The sequence below is a fragment of the Antechinus flavipes genome, chromosome 4 (genome assembly GCF_016432865.1).
Source record: "Antechinus flavipes isolate AdamAnt ecotype Samford, QLD, Australia chromosome 4, AdamAnt_v2, whole genome shotgun sequence".
Lineage (NCBI taxonomy): Eukaryota > Metazoa > Chordata > Mammalia > Dasyuromorphia > Dasyuridae > Antechinus > Antechinus flavipes.
In genome coordinates, this window is record NC_067401.1 from 411878454 (window position 1) to 411901207 (window position 22754).

The 22754-nt window shown below is 37.4% G+C and overlaps 1 protein-coding gene across 1 annotated transcript in view; it reads right to left on the minus strand.

Annotated features, from left to right (window-relative positions):
* The window catches only part of LAMC2 (laminin subunit gamma 2), a 75388-nt gene extending 68007 nt beyond the window's left edge, over window positions 1-7381 (minus strand). Inside the window, exon 1 of the mRNA XM_051998809.1 lies at window positions 6997-7381. Within this exon, the coding sequence (XP_051854769.1) occupies window positions 6997-7072 (76 nt within the window). The 5' untranslated portion in view covers window positions 7073-7381. The remainder of the gene's footprint in view (window positions 1-6996) is intronic.
* Window positions 7382-22754: the final 15373 nt, after the last annotated feature.

Genomic DNA, 22754 nt, shown 5'->3' on the forward strand with positions numbered 1-22754 from the left:
TCCATTTTATTTCTATCTCTATCATTTTCTCTTCTTCCTTCCATTCCCTAGCCATGGCTGTTCTCTGAAATTCATTCCTGGATTCTGCTCTTCTTTCTGGCCATCATCTCTATGCTATTGTCTTCTGACTGTCTTCTTAATGCTTTTTGATGGTTGCAAAACTGACAACTTACCAATAAAATGCAGGTGACTAAAGTGTAATCCATTAGACACACCTTTTCTCAATTATCTATTTAAAAATTTTTCTGAAAATGACTGGTATCCCTATAACTATTGCTTGTGACATATACTCAATGGTTATGGGGATATTATGTGTGTGGATAAAACAAAATCAAATGCTGTTTAAACTTGACTTTAAATCAAGTTTGTATTGTAGATTTGAGATTTGATTTATTTATAAACCACTGATTAATTCAATGAGCACTTATTGAGCATTTGTTACATAGAAAAATGAAATATACACAGAAAAATGAAATATTCCATGTCCTCAAGGAGCTTACTTTCTCTTGGAATGGGGATGGGGAACATATATAAGTAAATACAACATTCACATATACACACAAACAAAATAAATATAAAGTTATTTGGGGGCATGAGAAGGAGGGAGAGTTGGTGAGCTGGATAGGACTATGTGATGTAAATGGCACTTAAAATGAGTTTTGAAAAATGATAGTGATTATTTGAGATGGAGATGAAGAGGGAGTATATTCCAGGCATAGGAAGTATACTGTCCAAAGGAAACAAGACAATATGGAGTTTTGCTTATGTGGAAGAACATGAGTCCAGTTTGGATGCAATAGAGAGAAGAGAGTGAAGGAAATGTAAGAGACCCAGGAGGATAAGATGGAACCAGACAATGAGAGTATCTAACTGCCAAACAGAAAAGTCTGTGTTATGTCCTGGATGGAGTTGGAACTTTCTGAACAAGAGAATGACAAGTCCCTTTTGGCTTTATGAAGATCCCTTTGGCAGCTCTGTAGAGAATAAATGAGAGACACAATTAAGGGGTTATTATGATGGGCCAGGCAACAGGTCAGGCTGATGATCTCATGAGTGAGAGACAGGGATTTGTGTAACAGACAAAAGAGAGAATTTTCTGGCTATGAGAATTTTTCATCACTTAAACTGAATACGAGAGAAATTGTCAAGTTTTTTTCATATGTTTGGGATGGAAATATATCGGTCATCTAAAGTGCTTTGCAAACTTTAAAATGTATATATATGGTAACTATTAACTGGAGAGAATAAGTAGGCAGCGTGAAGGAAGATGCTATCCTCCTCTAGAGAAAGAAGTAATAAATAGAAGGATTTATAATGTGGTTTTACAAATATGGATATAGGGAAGGGTGGTGAGAAAGGAAAAAAAAATAAAAAGCATACACTAGAGAACAAAAGTAAATCTAGAAGGAAGCGCAGAAAAGCAGATAGCTTTGAAAACAATGTGTAGGAATTATTGCATAGTTTGGGTTTTTTTTTTTAAGTGAACAATCTAATATGGGAATTCATGGCTATATGTTGAATTCTTTCTTAGGTTGTACAGTGTGTATGGAAATATTCTAATATTTTATCTTTTTGTATTTAAATTCAAAATGAATTAATTTTTTTTAAATAAGTAAACAAATTGCTAATGCCAGGATAAATCTGAATAAATCACTACTTTTAATCAATTAGCAATTAAGTACTTATTGGTAATAATATTATTATTTATCTAGAACTTTAAGGTTTTTACAGCTATTATCTAATTTCATTCTCATAGTAACCTTTGTGAGGTAAGTGCTATAGACATCCCCATTTGGGAAAGGAATCTGAGGCTGAATGAGGTTAGTTGACTTATTCTGGGTCACATAAGTGATAAAATTTGATTCAGGCCTTCCTGACTTTAAATTCAGTGATCTGTTCACTGTTAGCATTTAAGGAGCTTACCTTCTACTGAGGCAAAAAACATGTAAGCATGTAAATTTGCTTATCTGTAATGCAGGCCTTGAAAAGAACAGAGGTGAGTCAAATATCTGGAAAATAATTGAAAGTCTCATTCTAAGTCAAAGGAATAAATTTGTTTTAGCAAGTGTTAATGGCCCACAAATGGGTAGGATGTCATCAAGTCAAAAATATAAGTAAAAATCAAATTTAAAAAATTTTATGTCAAGCCAGACAATAACCATTTATTAAATGTCTACTGTGTGCTGGGTACTCTGTTAAACATTTGGGATACAAAAAAAAGCAAAACTAGCCCTTGCTTCAAGGACTTCAGACTTCATTAGAGGAAACATGAAATAACTACCACATATTGTGACATTTAAAACGTTTGAGAATTATAGTTTCTAAGTAATTAATCATTTTATTAACAATTCTAGAATATTATTAATGAAAGAATGATCATTTGGCTGACTCTCTTAGACCAAGACAAATCATGGCACCTACTCATCATTTTTTTGGCCTTGGGAAGGTGAGTATTCCTGAGAGTGGAAATCCACTCTGATTGGTTAACAATTAATGAGAGAATGAATATTATAAGGAGAAGTAGATTATTCTAATGAGGGGTTGAGGGATATGACTTTACTTCTAAATCACCCCCAGCCTTGGGCAATGTACTCAAAGGATATATTCCCCACCCTAACCTTAGTAGACCCCACTTGGGTGGGGTCTAAACAAGAATGAGGAGCAAACTAATCCAATATATTATAAGCAATGTCTTTCAGACACTGACTTGGCCCAGTAGCAATAAGGTTTCAGAGAGGGGAAAAAAGAAAGATAGGATTTATCTCCAATAATGACAATTAGTTATTTAATAATCTTTCTTTCAGTACGTACAAGTTATATGCAGAATAGACAGAAGGTGTTCAATAGAAAGAAGTCTCTAGCATTTAGAGGGATTAGGAAAGGCTTCAAATAAAGTGGGATTGTATCCAGGACTAGAAGGAAGCCCATGAGCTCTCACCTTCTGTTTCCAAGCAGTACCTTAGCAGTGTTTCTGGGTTCTTGAAAGGTGTACCAATAGAAAGCTAGCTTTGGCATATAAACATAAGCCTTTATGTATGGTTCCAGCTTTGCAGCTTTTAAAGAAGGACAGCACGGTATAGATGATAGTATTCTGGATTTAGGATCTGGAAGACCTGAATTCAAATCCTGCCTCAGACACTTACTAGCTATGGGATCCTATGCAAATATTTAAAACTGTCTGAGCCTTGGTTTCTGCTTCTGTAAAATGGGTTTAATAATGATAGTACCTGTTTCCCAGGGCTATTGTGAGAATCAAATGAAATAGTATATGTGAAGTGTTTTGTAAGCCCCAAAACCAGTCTAGCAAAGTTTGGGAAGACTCAATGTAAGAAGACTAGTTATCAAATGCTAATTTTTTAAAGCTACCTATTTAAAGTCACAGTCATTTCATAAGCTGATTCTTCATGAGCCCATTTAGGGTTTTCTTGGCTACTAGAGATTTGCCATTTCCTTCTGACCAGCTCATTTTACAGATGAGGAAACTGAAGCAAACAGCTAGTTTGTAGCTTGTCTAGAATACTACAACTAGTTAATGTCTTGTCTAAAGTAACACAGTTAGTTAACGGCAGAGGATCAGGTCTTCCCACTTTTGTCTAGGTTTGACCATTTCCTTCTAGAAGGTACAAGCTAACCCACCCTCACTTTAAATGGTATCATTTCTTTTTTTTTTTTAAATAACTTTTTATTGACAGAACCCCTGCCAGGGTAATTTTTTACAGCATTATCCCTTGCACTCACTTCTGTTCCGATTTTTCCCCTCCCTCCCTCCGTCCCCTCCCCCAGATGGTAAGCAGTCCTTTACATGTTAAATAGGTTACAATACATACTAGATACAATATATGTGTGCAGAATCGAACAGTTCTCTTGATGCACAGGGAGAATTGGATTCAGAAGGTATAAATAACCCAGGAAGAAAAACAAAAATGCAAGCAGTTTATATTCATTTCCCAGTGTTCTTTCTTTGGGTGTAGCTGCTTCTGGCCATCCTTGATCAATTGAAACTGAATTAGATACCTTTGTCAAAGAGATCCACTTCCAGCAGAATACATCCTCATACAGTATCATTGTTGAGGTATATAATGATCTCCTGGTTCTGCTCATTTCACTTAGCATCAGTTCATGTAAGTCTCGCCAGTCCTCTCTGTATTCATCCTGCTGGTCATTTCTTACAGAACAATAATATTCCATAACATTCATATACCACAATTTACTCAACCATTCTCCAATTGATGGGCATCCGTTCATTTTCCAGCTTCTAGCCACTACAAACAGGGCTGCCACAAACATTTTGGCACATACAGGTTCCTTTCCCTTCTTTAGTATCTCTTTGGGGTATAAGCCCAGTAGAAAAATGATAATCATTTCTGATGAGCCACTTGCACTGCTTGTGCCACTGGACTACTTATTTCAAATATCTCTAATTCTACTGGCAGAGTCATCCCTGCCTATGATGTAGACACAGAGCAGTGTGGGGCAAGGTTCCGTAGTATGAGTCTGAACCAGATTACAGTAAAATTAGGAAATGTTTGACAAAATAAGCAAAAATACAATGGAGGTCCCAAAATATTCTAATGGCACTATGAGAGACAAGCACTGTTATCCCTTCTTCATGCTACAAGTCTTTCTTCCTCTACTTCCCAAAGAACAGAGGATGAAAGAAATGAGGTGAACCTGAACATCGATTCCATTTCCATTTTCTGTGTTAGGTCCCAAGGTAGAAATGTTAGAAGTCGATCAAATCTTGACAATATACAAAGTAACTATAACCCTGTGCTGTTGAAAGAAAAAAGAACACTGGATTTGGGATCCGAAGGACCTGGTTCAGATCCAGCCTCTGCCTCAATGATGCCCAAAATCAGTTGGCCAAGTATTTAAGTTCTCTGGCCTCAGTTTCTGGACTCAGCCTTGAAGACTCAAAATCTATTATCGCAGCTCACTTTCTTTGGTAATACTATTCCATTGATTATCTGAGACCTATACCACTAGCTCACAGCTGAATGAGAGCTTAAGGCATCATTTGGCCCAATTCTTGCCAGGGTCACACAGGCAGAAATCACTTGCTGTTATATACAAAAATGTACAAGGAATGATATAGCAGAGGGGACAAAATACAAACAAACATGGAATGATGAAGAAAAGTAACCAAAATTTTCACATATATAATATCAAATCCTATGTGTTTGAATATTAGATGAAAATAACTTCCTCTTCCATCAATCACTTTTGGTAGATGAATAGTTAGATATAGAGGAAGACCTGATCTGCTGTCACTGACTAGCTGCAATACTTTGGACAAGACACTAATTAACTATCATGTTTTGGACAAAACACTAACTAGATGTGTTATTTTGGACAAGTCACTTACATTTTCTGGCTGATCAACTCTTCCATGGTAAAATGAGGGGACTGAATCAGATAATGTCTAAAGTTCTATTCCTGACACTTCACAGATGTCCTCCACAGAGATGAGATCCCTTATCCCAGTCTCATGGAAAACAATACACCTTTCTAATGGCCCACCGAACCACTCCAATATAAGTCATTTTTAGCTTTTCAAAGATGAGTTGGTCTTTGGTTCCCACATTATACTAGCATATGTGGAGGTAATATGGACTACTTAGGTTTGGAATCAGAAAGATTTACAGCTTCAGATCCTACATCAGATACTTTAATGTGTCCTTCCAAGCTATTTTGAAACTATGAAAAATGCCACCTAGAATCTATTTATATCATACACAGTAGATAGAGTACCGATCCTACAGTCATTCACTGATTGTATGAGCCTGGACTTAACCTCTGCCTGACTCAGTTTCCTCACCTGTAAATGGAGATGATATAACAGCTATCTTTCAGAGTTGCTGTGAGGATCAAATAAAATAATAATTGTAAAACTTAACTTTAATGTGTTCTTCCAGACTATTTTAAAACCATGAAAAATCTCAACTAGTATACAGTAGACAGAGTGCTGATTCTAAAGTCAGATTCAGCCTCATACACTTGTTGTATGAGCCTAGACTTAACCTCTGCCTGACTCAGTTTCCTCACCTGTAAATGGAGATGATAACAACAGCCTACCTTTCAGCGGCTGTGAGGATCAAATGAAATAATAATTGTAAAGCTCTCAGCCCTGTGCCTAGCACATGCTAAGTGCTAAATAACTGTTAGCTGTGATGATAACCGCATATAATCACAGCAATACAGCACTGTAAGGTTGCCCAAGCATTTTTCACATAAGAACTGGTAAGCTTGGTAGTTCTGGTATTAGGAGCTCTATTTTATAGATAAGGAAACTGAGACTCAGCTACGTTGTTACTTGTCTGACCTCATAGGGCTAGTAAATATCAGAGCTGGGAGTACAAATATACGTCATGCCAACCTGTGTAATTATGTATTCATTTACAAAGTCAACCTCCTCACTGTCAATAAAAACACCGTTACATATTGTCATGCTTGAGATAATCATAATATGAGTTTCTAGGCGTGTGTGAAAGTCCTTTGAAAAGTAGAAAGCGTTATGCAAATGTAAGATACAGTTGTTATTATTCTAAAGTCCAATTTTCTGCCCCAAACAAGGCATTTAAATTCCAGAAAGGCTCTTGAAAAGTTTTTTCCCCCTAATCTTTTTCAGGGTTCACACCCACTGAAAATATTCCAAAATCCTTTTTAAAAAATCCATAATGAAAGGGAATTACATACCAGCAAGTTACTGATTAAGCTAGGGATCCTAGACCCTAGGAACGTAGGAGAAATGAGAAAAACTTTCATTTGGCCCTACGCATTAGATTCACATCTTAAAATCACACCCTAACATGTTAGTTTTTCCCTCCTTCCAAGTAGAATACCAGGGCAATCCCTGAGGAGAAAGGAAGAGGACTGCCCTAAAAGGATCCCGAGAGATTTAGAACCTTTGGGGTACATGTGTCTCAGGGAGGAAACAGGAAAATTCCCCCCCACCCCCAGTTTCCAAGTAAAACTTTACCTGCTTTCGTAACTCACCTTCCCTCCTAGACGTGCTCAGGGCTGCAGGCGGGAGGAAAAAGAAGCAGAAACAGCTCAGCCAGAGCAGAGACATCCCAAAGGAGGAAGGGGGGATTCCAGGTGTTCTGGACCCAAAGAAAGCCTCCTGGACCCAGCAGGGACAGCAGGGAAGCCGCTGGGAGGGCTGGCTGGAGCCTCTCCGTGATGTGCACTCAGGTTTCTGCTGTGTCTTCCTTTTCCCCGATCAGGTGGTTATATCGACTCCTCTACCTGACTCAGTCCTGACAGGAAGAAAAAGTGTGTTTCATAATGTGACTCACCTTGTGAATAAGGAGGCCCAGCCCTCGGGAGGCAGACAAACATACATACATCTACACCCTCACTCACTCACACACAGACTTAGAAGTTCCTTAAGCCAGCCGCCATGCTCCTCCTCAAACCACAAAAATAGCACATACCTGGACAGGGCTCAGGGAGGAGAGGGAAGGAGAAGGGAGCCTGAGTGCTCCCTGTTAGAGCTCCCTCAGGCCTCTCCTTTTCAGTCTAGGGGCCAGTGCTCACCACAAAACTCCAGAGCTCCCCCAAGTACCTACAGTTTTGCTCAGGGAGCCAGTTCATTTCCAGGATCTTCTCTTAGCCAAGGAGTGGGAGAAAAGAATATTTTTCAATTGGGATCCTGGGACAAGGTCAGAAATAGACCAGAGAGACCCTGGATCACAGCTAGAAGCACCTAGAGAGATGGTATCAGACCTGCTACTATTTCAGGGGTTCAGAGTTATTGGAGTGTGAGTCAAAGAGTTTTCATTTGATAATCACAGAAAAGATAGGGATTATTCACCTGGGGTCCGCCACGAGGTGATAGGAATGTGTGTGTGTGTGTGTGTGTGTGTGTGTGTGTATAAATAAGTGTACATATATATAGAGAGAGAATGTATTTCTATATGCATATCTACATGTATACACATGTGTATACATACATGTATATATACATGCATATAACTGTGTATACATACATATATAAACATATAAATAGATAATTATTTCAATATAATTGGTTTCCTTTGCAATCCTATGTATTTTATTGTATGCATTTAAAAGGAATATTCTGAAGAGTCTATAAGTTACATCATATTGCTAAAAGGATCAAATATCCAAAAATGTTAAAGGACACATGGTCTAAAGAACTTTCCCCTGCCCCGTCCCCCCTCCACCAGACATCACAAAAACCCAGAACTAAATCTACCTCCACGGGCTGATAGGAAAATCCACAAAGACAGTCTGGAAGGAAAGGATTTGGAATCAGAGGACTGGTGTGGCTTCTGTATGTTGTCTCCCCCATTAGATTATAAGCTTCTTGAGAGTAGGAATGGGTATCTGATGATTTCCTCTCCTTGCTTTGTAGCTCTAGTGCTTAGTCCACTGTCTAATAAACAATAAGTGCTTAATAAATGTTTATTGACTTGACTTGAGTTTTCTGCTTTGACCTCCTTACAAGAGTCACTTAAACTCTCTGGGTCTCAGTTCTATCATGAAAAATTATAATGTTTACTATACCTCTAAGTGATCCTATCGCCCCTTTGCCTCTAACCATATTGCTTTCATCATTTCACTTCTGTGGGACTTGACTTATTCTTCAGGGTTCATTCATTTCCAATATTTTATGATTCTAACACTCTATGCTTATGTTCAGGTTCAAGAAAATCAGTAGTTTTTATAAAAACAGGATGGGACTATTGTGGCTAGACACTAGGTAATGTCAAACAGACAAACAGATAAACTAACCAAAGTGGCCTGCAAACTCAACATGAGTCAACAGTGTGACACGACAGACAAAAATGCCAACTCAGGCAGTCTTGGGTTGCATCCTAAGATTATGGCCAGGAGAGAGCTAATAATCTCTTTGAGTTTTGCACTGATCTAACTACACCTGAAGTACTGCATTCTGTCTCGGCCACCATAGTTCAGGCAGGAGTTGACAACCTGGACCTAGTCCAGAAAAGGACAAATAGACAAGACAATGTTATAGGAACATCATTTGAAGGAGTGGGGCAGAGAGAGCTAGGAAAAGAGAATGTTGGAGGGGAGAAGGGAAGGAAGGGTAATTGTATTCAAGTTTTTGAAGGACTGCCCTATGAAAGAAAGACTAGATCTGTCTCCCTTGGCTTCAGAAGGTCAAACTAAGAACAATGGATGGAAGTTTCAAAGAGGCAGATTTTGGCTCCAGAAAAAGAAATACTTCCTCCTACTTAAAAATATCCAAAGTGGAATGGGTCAGAGCCAAGAGCAACAGGATCCCCTTTGCTGCAAAGCTCTTAGAGGCTGGATGACCAGTCCTTACGAATGTTGTAAAGGGAAATCCTTGGACTAGACAAGCTCTGAAGTCCTGTTCAACTATCAATATTCTGGGAAATAATCTCTCAGGTTCCCTTTGCTTCTAAAATTCCATGACTCTAAAATGTGAACAGAGTTCTCCCCCAGGTCTCAGACCAACTGCCCCGACCCTTCAGATATAGAATGGGATAATCTCAGTAACATGGTGACTGGTAAATGAACAGTAACACTCTTGTGCCATCTTTGTCCTCTTAAGACTTGAAAACCAAGTTCCATCAAGGCTTTTCCCTTTTTCTCCCACAATTTTTCTCCTGCTCTTACTCCAAAATTCAAACAAACAAATGAAAACTTTCTTTTCTGGTAGTTCAGGAGACAGAGAGCTTGGCTTAGATTCAAGATCTGAGTTCAAATTTGGCTCAGTCACTTACTGGCTATGTAACCTGAACCTTATACTTAAACTCACTTTGCCTCAGTTTCCTCAACTGTAAAATGAGAATATTATTGGCACCTGCCTCCCAGGGTTGTTGTGAGGATTAAATGAAAAGCTCAGCATTGATTCCCTAAGTAGCAAAAAGTCACTGACCTTCAGGAGTAACCTTCTGGACTCAGACTAGTAGTTGCTTAAGAGGAGAATTTATTTAGTAAACATACTGCATCTGGACTTGAACTTGGTGGGAAATAAGTGCTTTGTACTTATTCCCCTCACAGATTTAAGGTGATACAGGGGAGAGTATATCCTCAAAATATTGGGAGGAAAATCTATCTCTCTGTCTCTCCCTCTGTATGTCTCTCTTTATGTCTGTCTGTCTATGTCTGATCTGTGTTTCTGTCTCTGTTTACTTTGTTCATGCTATATCCTTGAAAAAATATACTTTCGTAAAAGCTAACTGATATGAACTGTTTAAATGAAACTAAGGCATTATCCACTGATGCCCACCAATGTGAGGAACACAAGGGGGTTCAAGCCATGGCATTATAGGAAAAAAAAAACCTTCAAAATTTTAACTATACCTGAAGTACTGCATTCCATCTTGGCCACCATAGTTCAGGCAGGAGATTGACAACCTAGACCTAGTCCAGAAAAGGACAAACAGACAAGACAATGTTATAGGAACATCATTTGAAGGAGTGGGGCAGAGAGAGCTAGAAAAAGAGAATGTTGGAGGGGAGAAGGGAAGGAAGGTAATTATATTCAAGTTTTTGTAGTTAAAAAAAACCTGAGGAGCAGATATAGCTAGTCCATCTCTGAGACAGCAAGGCAAAGTATACTTGCCATTTTTAAAAGTTTCTCATTCCTCTTCCAATCTGGTTCCAACTTCTGGACAGATTCTCTAATATTGATTTACTTTAATTAATAGTTGCCTCCCAGAAAACAAAAAGCAAATTTGTCTTTTCATAAAATCCAAAAAGATCCGGGTTTGGTTTTCCCCTTACCTAAAGTAAATCCCTCCTCATCTCTGCCTTACAGAATACCTCCTTTCTTTTATAGCATTGGGCTACCTTCTACAGATTTTTCTAAATCCAAGTAACCCTGTATTACCATTTCTTTCTTTAAGTGATTTTATATTACTGGGAATGTACTTTACATTTCCTTATCTATGTAAATGATATATCTTCCCAGTGAAACATGCTCCTTGAGAGTATAGACTGCTGAATTTTTTTTTTCTTTTGTGTTTCTGAGGCCTCACATAAAACCTCGCAGTGACACAGTGAATAAAGTGCTGGGTCTATTGGAATGAAGACCAGAATTAAAATCTGACTTATTATCTGTATCCCTGGGCAAGATACTATACTTGCTGTTTGCCTCAGTTTCCTCCATTGTAAAATGTGGATAATAATATTATCTACCTTCCAAGGCAGTTATGAGGATGAAATGAAACAAGAGTTGTACAGCATTGTGGCACATATAGGCACTTAATAAATGCTTATTTCCTTCCTAGTGTTTGATAAGTGATTCTTGAATTCGAAATACATGTAAGAAATAAAATGCTTCAATCCCAGTGCATAACTCAAACTCAGCTATAAAAATACACCTTTGTCTCTGAGACAGCTCCTAGATTCCACTATGAATTTATTTAATTCTGCTAGTTCTCTTTAGCTAAGCTCTTCTAAGACAGTTCTGGGGCTATATGTATAAATGCCACCCAGGCAGTTAAGTAGGTATAGAATACCACCCAAGCTTCACACAGGGGCCCTGAAAGGAGCAGCTTCTGTCCGTTGAAACTAGGTCTTTGGCATTTTAAAAGTAAGGCAACCTGTGGTCTCTGTCTCTCTGCCTCTGTGTCTGTCTGTGTCTCTCTTATTCTCTCCCTCTGTATCTCTCTGTCTCTGCTTCTCTCTTTATCTTTGTATCTGTATGTGTCTGTCTTCTTTTGTACCTCTATTAGTCTCTGTCTGTCTCTCTCTCTTTGTCTCCCTCTGTGTCTGTCTGTCTGTCTCTTCCTCTGTATCTCTTTCTGTCTGTGTGTCTATCTCTGTGTCTCTTTCTGTCTCTCTTTCTCTCTGTATCTCTCTCTGTCCATCTCTGTATCTCTCTGTGTGTCACTGCCTCTTTATCTCTCTTTTTATCTGCCTATCTTTCTGTGTGTCTATCTGTCTCTCTGTGTCTGTCTGTATCCCTCTGTTGGGCTATATTTATCTCTCTGTATCTCTGCCTATCTTTGTCCTTCCTAATTTTGTCTCTCTGTCTCTCCCTCTGTTTGTCTCTCTCGGTATCTGTTTGTCTGTCTATGTGTGTGTCTGATCTGTGTCTCTGTCTCTGTTTACTTGTTTCTGTCTCTGTGTCTCTGTCTGCCTCTCTCTGTGTCTGTGTTTGTGTTTCTGTCTCTCTCTCCCTCTCTGTCTCCCTCTCTCCCTTTCTCTCTCTCTTCCTTTCTCTCTCTCTCTCTTCTCTCTCTCTCTCTCTCTCTCTCTCTCTCTCTCTCTCTCTCTCTCTCTCTCTCTCTCTCTATCCCTCTCTCTCTCTCTCTCTCTCTTTCCTTTTAAGAGTTCAGAAGTTAAACTGCCTCTTATTCTAAGAAATCAACACTTGGATTTTCTTTCTAATCTTTTAGAATGTTTGGACATTCATATGGAGATTAATTCCAAGTGCTGACTGGGATACTTTAACAGTTCAGCAGTTCTAAAAAAGAAAGCAAGAAAAGCACTTGACTATTTCTGAAAGGTGTGGCCAGGATGAATTATGGACAGCTCTGAAAACCCCCTTTGTCCAGTTTTGTTTGTTTCTCAGTCATCTCCCCAGGAGCATTCTTTTTTTTTTTTTTAATTCTGGACTTGACTGTGTGGTATAAGAAAGAGCACTAACTTTAGAATCAACACCTGGGTTCATATCCTGTGGTTGGCCTCTAAGGTCCTCAGATTGCAGAGAAAGCTGTGCATTTCTGCTACACACAACTTAGTTTTGTTTTATTGTTTTTTTAAAGCACATATCAAATTGAATCAGTGGTCACAAACATATTCTATTTTTTTTTGTTTCCAAGGGACACAATTTTTTCAATGCAATTTAATGAATTTCATAATCCTCCTCTCCCCCTCAAAACCCCTCAAAAAGAAAATTATCAGAGACATATTGATTTTTACTTTAAAGAGCCACGATTACCTTAGTTAACTTTGAAAGAGAATGCATGGAATGCTGCCCATTTTCAAACTCCCTTGTGATTTTTTTTTTAAACTGAAGCACAAGCTTTTAAAGGACCAGCCAAAAAAAGGCAATACTACTAAAGCTAGAGCAGTTCTTTCCTTTTCAAGATCCCCTCTTCATTAATTAATTATGTCAATATTTGCATAATAACTCAGAGCTTAAAATCATGCAAGCAAAAAACCCAAACCAACTACCCTTTCTGATCCTTTACTTCAGTCAAGGAAAATGCCCATAAATGGAAACACTTCATTGTTTTCCCAGATCAGCTGGTGAAGTTCTCTCTATTGGATACTCTCCAAGATACAGTATTCTCTGACCAATGCCAAGGTTATAAGTATCCACTTTATGGAGAGACTTATAATAATTTGCCTGCAGTCAAGGTTCAAATTACTAATGGAGCCAAGAGCAAGACACCAGGAATCTCAGAGCATACCTGCAACTTACAGCAGGGGTGGGAAATTTTTATTAAGAGTCAATGACTCAGGGGGGGAAAATCAACCCAGGCCATATACAAAAAAGCAACTTAATTTTTATTCTTTTCCCCTTAGAGAAATATACTGTAAATCATTCAACTGTAAATTAGCATCAAGGGACTTTGTTCTATTTGGTCCCAAAGGGGAGAATGGATGGAAGTTGCAAAGGCTGAAAACTGAATTTAAGAAAAACAACAACAACAACAAAAATTAGTCAGCCAACAGCAACCCAGATGAGGGTTGACTTGGGAGGTAATAAGTTCCCCCATCACTGGGGAGGTCCCAATAAAAGCTGACTAACCATTTATATTGTAGAAGATACTCTTGCTCAGGTATAGGTTGGACTTTTTAGTCTATGGACTTCCAAGTATTATGACCTGTTATCTACTGCCCTTTGAAATGTTCATTTGAAAATAGAAAGATAAGTCTTCTTAACTCCAAGCCCAGCATTCTATCCGCTTTGATACCTAGTTGCCTCACCTTGGTTATATCACTAATTAAGTATCAAAGGCAGGATTTTAATCAAGATCTTCCTGAATCCATTTTTTAAAAACTCCAACTCTTAATATATAGCTGTTGCTTAATAAATGCTAGTTTACTAACTAACAAGCCATATCAAGAGAACTTGAGTGTGTATTGTGCAGATGGGGAGGGGGAGAGAAGAAGCAGAATGGTGCAGGTAGTTTAAAAAAAAAAGTGTATGGAGCTTGAGGTCAAGAACACCTGGGATATAGTCTTTTTCTGCTTCCTCAACTGCAAAATGAAATAATACTTGTCCTCCCTGCCTTACAGGGATATTATGAGGAAAGTATGTTGCAAACTCTAAAGTACTACATAAACATGAGTTTTATTTTTGCCAGCCCCCCTACTCATTTAATAAACATTAATTAAATACCTATTGAACGCACAATATTGTGCTGGAAAAGATATGAAATTCAGATAAGATGAACTCTCTCCTTAAGGAATTTATAATTTAGTGGAGGCAGAACACAAACACAGATAACTAACTCTAATACATGATACATCGCCATCATAATTATTAAATAATGAAAATAGCTGACATTTAGATAGCACTTTAAGATTTACAACATATGTTAACTCATTTGCTCCTCACAAAATCAGGTGCCAGTATTGTGCTCATTTTTCAGATGAGGAAACTGAAGTATTTAACTGACAGGTTAAGTGATTTGCCCAGAGTAACACTGACAGTAAATGTCTGAGGCAACATTCAAACTCAATTCTTCCTTACTCCAAGTCCTACATTCCATCCACTGTGATTCAGAGTGGTAAAGACCAGTGTTAGGTGAAATCTGAGAGGGAAAAAAAAATTGAAGCTTCTCTATAGACCTAAACATCTCCTCCCCATTAAGAAGACTTTGATTCAGACTTCCTGGCTAAACATTGAGTTAAAAGACTTCAAACATTATCCCTTAGAAGAATATACATCTAAATTAATCTAAACTAAACACATTAGTTTTCCTATAATTTTACCATCAATCTGTTCCTGTGATTAGTTATTCATTTTCTTTGTACTTCACCTTTTTCCTGCTTCCCTGGACAGCTACTGCAAGTCCTCATCTCTTGACATGTATCCCATCATTTCTCAGATAGCTTTCTTCTTGCTATACTATCATCAGTCCAAGACTAAGAACACCTTCTTCAAACAACCAGTCTCTCCTGCTCTCCAAAGTGGTCTGTTCTATGTTGTTAATTAGAAGTTAAAAGCAGTTCAGAATGGCTTAAATGTCCAATCACTTTATCCCAAGATTCAAATATTCTGAGAATTAGTTAAAGAAAAAAATCCCCAAATATTCCACTGCTGTGTTGCAATCATATTAAAGATTAGATCCAGCTTTTGTTTCATAGGCAATATGGAATTATGCAACACTTGGAAAGAATGAATGAATGTTGAGTACTCCTTATGTACAAAATATTGGGCAGATAAATGGAAAACAATCCGTACCACCAAGGAGTTCCCTTTCTAATAGAGAGAGAGAAACAGATTATAGAAATTTAACCAACAGAGTGAATGGAAAGGCTTCATGATCCTTAGGGTGCAATGCCAAAGATATGATAATATTTCCACTGATTAAACCACGTCCATTTTTTATTTCAAGTCATTTCTCAAGCCAAGGATTTTGGTGGCCAAAACTTTTTTCTTAGGTCACCAATAGCTGTGGCCACTGAGAAAAAAACGGATACAGAACTTGCAAAAGTAATTATCACATAGAATCTCATTAGATTGGAAGCTCCTCGAGGACAGGAACTTTCTTTTGCCTCTTTTTGTATTCCCAGTGCCTGGAACATTTTGTTGTTGTCAATGTTGCTGTTGTTGAGTAATTTTTCAGTCATGTCTGCTTCTTTGTGACTCCATTTGGGGTTTTCTTGGCAGAGATACTGAAGTGTTTGCCATTTTCTTTTCCAGCTCATTTTACAGATAAGGAAACTGAGCTTACAGAGTCAAGTGACTTGCCCAAGGATCACACAGCTAATAAGTGTCTGAGGCAGCATTTAAACTCAGGTCTTCGTGACTTCAGGCTCAGTGTTTTATTCACTTTGCTACCTGGCTGCCCTTCTGGCACATAGTAGGCACTTATTAAGTGTTTACTGGTTTATTTATTAATGTCCACAAGAATTAATTTCCTATTTCACATATTTCACCTATATCAGGTTACTCACTCTATTGGAGAGGAAAGAAGTAAGGGAAAGAAGGGAGAAAAACTGAAAACACAAAGTTTTACAAAAATGGATGTTAACAACTATCTTTACATGTATTTTGGAAAAATAAAATGTAATTGAAAAAAGAAAAAGAAAAGAATTCATTTCCTAGCTTAGAGTTGTCAGGACTTGGACTGAGAACAGTTTGGTGATCTGGAGATTACTCTAATTCTCGTGGATGGCAGTCAATTGGTTTTGGTAATATCAAGGATGGGTTGAGTTCCTTCTCCATAAGAGTCACTCCCTATCAGTGATGAATTGGAAGCATGACCCATGGTCTAGGAGAGCTAGTCCCAAAGTTCTTCCATTCAGGACCCTGTACTGTCTCCATCAGGGTCTGAGAACAGGTGGTCATTAAACTCTGACTCAACTGTACATGCTGTCTCCTGTTTCTCCCCCAAAGTGTTTTGCTGCTTCAGCTACTCTGACTTTGCCCATCTCCTCAGCAGCAGTCTGCCAACAGTTCGGGGAGAGGGAATGGCTGAATTTCTTCTCTGAATGTTGTCTGCAAAGATTGGGCAGGAAGTAAGGTAAATGGTCTGGAAACTATTGCCCTTGCCAAAGTTCTTGGACTTACTTGCACATCAGTGGCAACTGATCAATATTAAGGTTCCTTGTGGTGAAGGTCACATTAATCCTGGTTGTAGTGGATACCAGTGGTCTACCTTAGATATAGCATTAAATTTTTATGGAAAAGATGAACACCTTAATTCACTAAATTTAAGACTTTTTCACATTCTACCTGATGTGGACAAAAAAGAGTTTTGTCTACTTATGATATAATGGAGAACATCCCAAGGTGCATCAAACCTGACCACTACTATCCATTCTTTACATTTCATGTGAAGACCAAAAAAAAAAACATCAGAAGGAACCTAAGATATATGGCTGGAGATTAAACCCAAAAAAATCTAAGACCTTTGGGGAAGGGATGATATTTTTGTCAGTGCTACCAGTTGATCAAAGAGAGAAAGATAGTTTTACAAAGTAAATTCTGCTTTCCCCAAATCAAAGACATGCATCAGACTTATTTCTGACATTCTTCTCCTTCTCTGTTACAAATTCTAAAATTAGCCTGCCACTTCTCTTCAAGGTTCCCATCATTTCTATTTCAGTACCCTCAATTCTTTCTATCCCTAGTCAATAACCTATAATTCCAACATTTTAAATTTTAATCCAAAAATCCAAATCCTGTTTTTAGACATCATCATCTTAACCAGTGCCCAGGGAAGCTGTTATTCCGGATCTGAATCTGACTAACAAAGCAGAACTGACTGCTCAAGTAGTAATGATGGGAATCTTAAGGGAAAAGTGACCAACCCATATTAAAATTAATGATACAGAAAGAAGGAAGTCAAGCATAGCCTGACACTCATCTTAGATTTTGAGAGAGTGAATTTCAAAGGGTTTGGAGAAAGAATAAAGCAAGATCCATGGCCTAAAACTCTATAGAAATAGCTGATCCAAGAGAAATAGGGAGCGCTCAATAATTAAATTCTAAAGACACAAATGTAAAAAATTCTGTTGAGAAGAAAGGGGGTTGTTTAAAGAGATCATTGTGGATATAGAAGGACTGTATGGACCAATTTTTATTTTTAAGAGAGGTATAAAGAAGATAGAGACAAAGGCAGGTATTAACCAATGAATGTAAAAATGTGGCACAGTAAGAATAGTAAAAGTCAAATGTGGAAATATGTTTAATATAATTATACATGTATAACCTATATCAGATTGATTAATATCTTGGGGAGAAGGGAGAGGAAGGAGAGAGGAAAAAATGGAAATCAAAACCTTATAAAAGTAAATGTCAAAAACTAACAAATTTTTCAAAAAAAGAATACTATCAGTCAGTCAATAAACATTTACTGTGTACCAGGCACTATGCTAAGTCTCAGCAATGCAAAGAAAGACAAAAAAAAAGTTTCTGTCCTCAAGAAGCTCTCATTCTGATGGATATAGAAAATGTAGGGAACCAAGTACACAGAAGATACTTACAGAGTAGATAAAGGTAATCCAAAAGCAGAAGGCCTTAACAGCTCAGGAGGGATGGAGAAAGGACTCCTTTAGAAGGTGAGGTTTAAGTGGAGACTTGAAGGAAGCTTGAAGGCAGGAACAAGAGGGCAGAGCATTCTAGGCATGGCAGACAACCAATACAAAGGATGAAGATGGAAGATGGAATGCTATGTTTGAGGACCTGCAAAAAGGCCAGAGTTGCTGGATGGCTGAGTGCATGGAGGAAAGGAAGATACGATAAGACTGGAGAGTTGGGAAGGAGCCTAGAGTCTCAGCACCAGAGAACTTAATATTTGATCTTGGAGGTGGTAGAGAACCACTAAAGCCAATATGTAGCATCAGGACCAAGAAAGCTCAGAAGAACTGAAGTTGATGCTGAAGGCTGACGACAAGAAAGTTTATTTTTAAAAAACATCTTAGATATAGAACAATAAAGAAAAGACAGAATCATTGATGAGCCTAAGCAGACAATTATTTTTCTTGGTCTACCCAGAATAATCTTTAGAGTGGGAAGGGGTAAAGACTGGAATTGTGATTTCAATGTTATAGGAAACATTGGGGAAGAGCGGAAAGGAGGAAGAAAATTAAGACCTCAAAAGTTTTTCAAAAAATAAATAGTGGATTCCAAAAGAATTGTGATGGAAAATGCTATCCACATCCAGAGAAAGAACTAAGGAGACTGAATGCAGTACTATTTTCAAGCATACTTGAAGCTTACTATTTTCACTTTTCAAAAAAAAAAAATTGATTTTTTTGCTTTTTATTTCTCCTGGTTTTTTCCTTTTGTTCTGATTCTTCCTTCTCTACATGACTAATATAGAAATATGTTTAACATGATTATACATGTATAGCATATATCAGATTGTTTGCTGGTTTGGGGAAGGGAAAGGGAAGGGAAGGAGGGAGAAAATTTTGAAACTCAAAATCTTGCAAAAATGAATAAATTGAATATTGAAATATATTGAAAACAAGTTTACATGTAAATGGAAAAATTAAACAATATTAAGTGAAAAAAATAAAAATTAACATTGGGGCTGTTTGGTGGTACAGTAGATAGAGCACCAGCCCTGAGTCAGGAGAACCTGAATTCAAATCCTAAGTGTGATGATCTTCAGCAAGTTATTTAGCCCTGATTGCCTTGCAAAAAAAATAAATAAATACATAAAAATTGGGTTTACATGTAATTGAGAAAAAATAAAATATGATAAAAAAAGAAAAAAATTTCTTTCCACCAATGCATGTCAACATGACCTCTGCAATCTATATTCTTTTATTCTCATTTTTAGAATTAGTATATTCTAATTCTTGTCTGGAACACCCATGTTAAATGTTTTGCTCTAGGGTCATATGGCTGGTGTGTGTATGTATATGTGTGTATATATATATATAAAGTGAGACTTGAATTTATGTCTTCCTGCTTTTAAGACTAGCTCTCTAGTGATTAGATGACAAGCAATCTCAGGGACTGAGAATACTAGACAAAAAGAGATAACAAAAAGTTGAGACTCAAATTAAGGGATGGTTAAAAAAAAAAAAAAGCAGCTAACCATCTTGGATGAGGCCCCAGATGAATCCCATGGAGGGATATTGAAAGAACTGGCAGATGTGATGACACTGAGCCCCTGAGTGCTATTTGAAAAAAAAAAATCAACATGAACAGGATGGGTCCTGCAAGCCTAGAAGTGGGCAGATGTGGTCCTGATTCAAAGGAATGAGGGTGGAGTCTTCCAAGCATGGGTCATTGGATTAGGTTGTATTATTAAAGACAAGGAGTTTTAAACATGACAAATAACCATGTTAATCTAATACTTTAATGTTTGCAAAGTGTTTTTCTCACAAGAGCCCTGTGAGATTTGGAGTGTAAATATTATGATAAGCGAACCCATGGGATTTAGGATTGCCGTAAGTGGGGGAGTTCATCCATTAACCAATCTAGGATTTAGTAGATAGATAAGTCCTGGAGAGTAGTTTGAGGCACATAGAGGGAAACATCTGGGCTCTCAGATTGAATCTGTATTCCTAATTCAAAGTTTAGCACTCGACACACTCTGCCAAATAGCCTCCATTTATTAGCCCCATTTCTTAGGTCCTAAATCCTAAGAAATTAAGCATCTAAGATGATGTGTGAACCCAGATCTCTTAAGTCCTAGTCTAGTATCCTTTACCCTAAGTAACACTGCCTCTCAAAAATTATTTTGAAAAGTAAGCAGAATGCATAGACTATTATTATACCATAATGAACAACAAATGGAAAGATTTCAGGAAACTATGGGAAAACCCAGGTCAGCTGATGGAAGGAAACCAAAACAGAGCCAATTACACAGCATATATGGTTACTCCAGTAATGTAAATTAAGAAAACAGTAAAAGGCAACCAAACATAAGTAAAATATAATGGACAACATTGACTACAAAAGATAAAAGATAAAATATACATCTTTCCTTTCCAATAATGGCAAACTACAAAAATGATAAATAAAAATGCAATTGATAATATTGAATGGTTTTATCAACTGTTGGTTTTTCCTATTGTAACAGTAAAATGGGGTGGTTATTTGCTGGAAAATGACTAATATGTCAAAATGAAAAGGAATGAATAAAAAAAGAAGCAAGGAAAGGAATTGGTGACTTCATCTAACATGGCTTCCTCCAGAAGAGATCCCATCAGATCTGCTAAATTTCTTCCCCCCCCCCCCACAAAAATATTAGGCTGGTAGGCTAGGGAAAAATTTGAGTGGTATTCCTGGATTTAAACAAATCATTTGGCAAAGTCTGTATTGCATACTCATGAACAAGGTGGAACATTTTGAACTAGAGTGATAGAAAAGTTGGGTAGTTTCAGAATTGGTTTAATGATGTAGACCCCAAGAGTACTTATAATTAGGTTGGCGTATCTTGAGCTTACCCAGAGACCTTCTTGATTTCAGTGTCCTCAGGATTGGACTAGAATAAAGAACCCACAGGACACATGTTGCTCCACACACCCAAATGATGCTGAATCAGATTAAAATGCAATTGAGAAATACTTTTTAAAAATTAAAATATTATAAAATATAGATGTAACATTTTAAAACTAAACCAACATGTAACCTTCATGGATCTGATGGTACAGATTAATGGCCGCTGGTTTTTTTTTTTGTTGTTGTTGTTGTTGTTGTTTTTGTTGTTGTTTTTTGCACTTGATCCCATTGGACTGATTGTTTTTCTTCATAGTCATAAGGTTCTATCACGGTCAGGCACAAATAGTCCATATGAACATTTGGAGTGGAAATGTTTCTAAACTTGGGCATTGTGTATTTCTTTTGAACTACTGCAATCTCTAACTCTACAGTCAATTTGGAGGGAGACATCTGGTAGATCCTTGACCCTGTGTTATTTAACATTTTTACCAATGACCTAGATGAAGGCATAGATGGCATTCTGGTCAAATTTGCCTGGGCCACAAGCTAGAAAGGAGAGCTATCACACCTTTCTCCATTTTGTGAGCTCTACCTTTAATTATCGTGGCCCACTAAGGGATTAACGTATTAGTCTGAATCTATTAAGATGAAGTTTAATAGGATAAGCATGAAGCCCAACACTTGGGTTTGAGAAATCATTTGTTCAAATACAGGAGACAGGAGATATAATTCAACCAGAATTCAAGTGAAAATGATCTAGGGTTGTGAATGGATAGCAGCCCAATCTCACTCAGTGGTGTGACACACAAATAGCCTTAGACTTAGTGTCCAGAACAAAGGAGGTGATATTCCCCCCAGCATTTCATCCTAGTCAAATAAAGTTATTTGGAGTATTGCGTTATTCTAAGAAAGAGTTTGACAAGTTTCAGCATGTCCAAATGAACATAATCACAATGGCAGAGGATGTGCCAGGAGAGGATTTCATAATATTCCTCTTCATCAACTCTGCTGTCCAGGAAAACTGAATTGTTAGCCAAGCTTCAAACTTGATACTTTATCTCTTGCTAATGTGCATTCATAAAATTGTCCTCCATACCTAGACTGTATTTTCTCACCTTACTTTTGCTTCTCAGAAATCCTTGCTCAGTTCAGATACCAATTCTCATTTTCTCTGCTCTCTCCAGTTTGTCTTATCTAAGATTAGAACTACCATTAGATCCAATAGACCCTGAAGCATTGTACCCTTTTGTCTCTTTACTCAGTTTTTAGACCCATAAAGGCAGATAGGGTTCAGTCCTAAGGGAACTGGCCCCCTAAAAAAAAGGTCAGATTCCTTTTCTCACATTTTTTTGGTTCTTTTACTCATTCTTCTAGAGCTCTAGGATAAAATTACTTACTATTTAATTTTGACTCATCAAGTTTCCCCAAAATAGGGAATAGGAAAATACTCACTATATAATCAGGTTGAGGTAGGGATTTGTTTTTTATTCCTGAAATGCTGAAAAAAATGCTTTACATAAAAGGTTCTTATAAGCTCATATAGAAAAATTTAAATAAGTTAAATAAGCATCAGTGATAACTATTGCTACACTTTACTAGAAAGCTGAGATTTAACATCAGTAAAATATAAAGTCCCTTTTGTAAAAAAAAAAAAAAAAATTGCATTTCACATTTCACCTTGATTTTGTACTATCCCCTACAT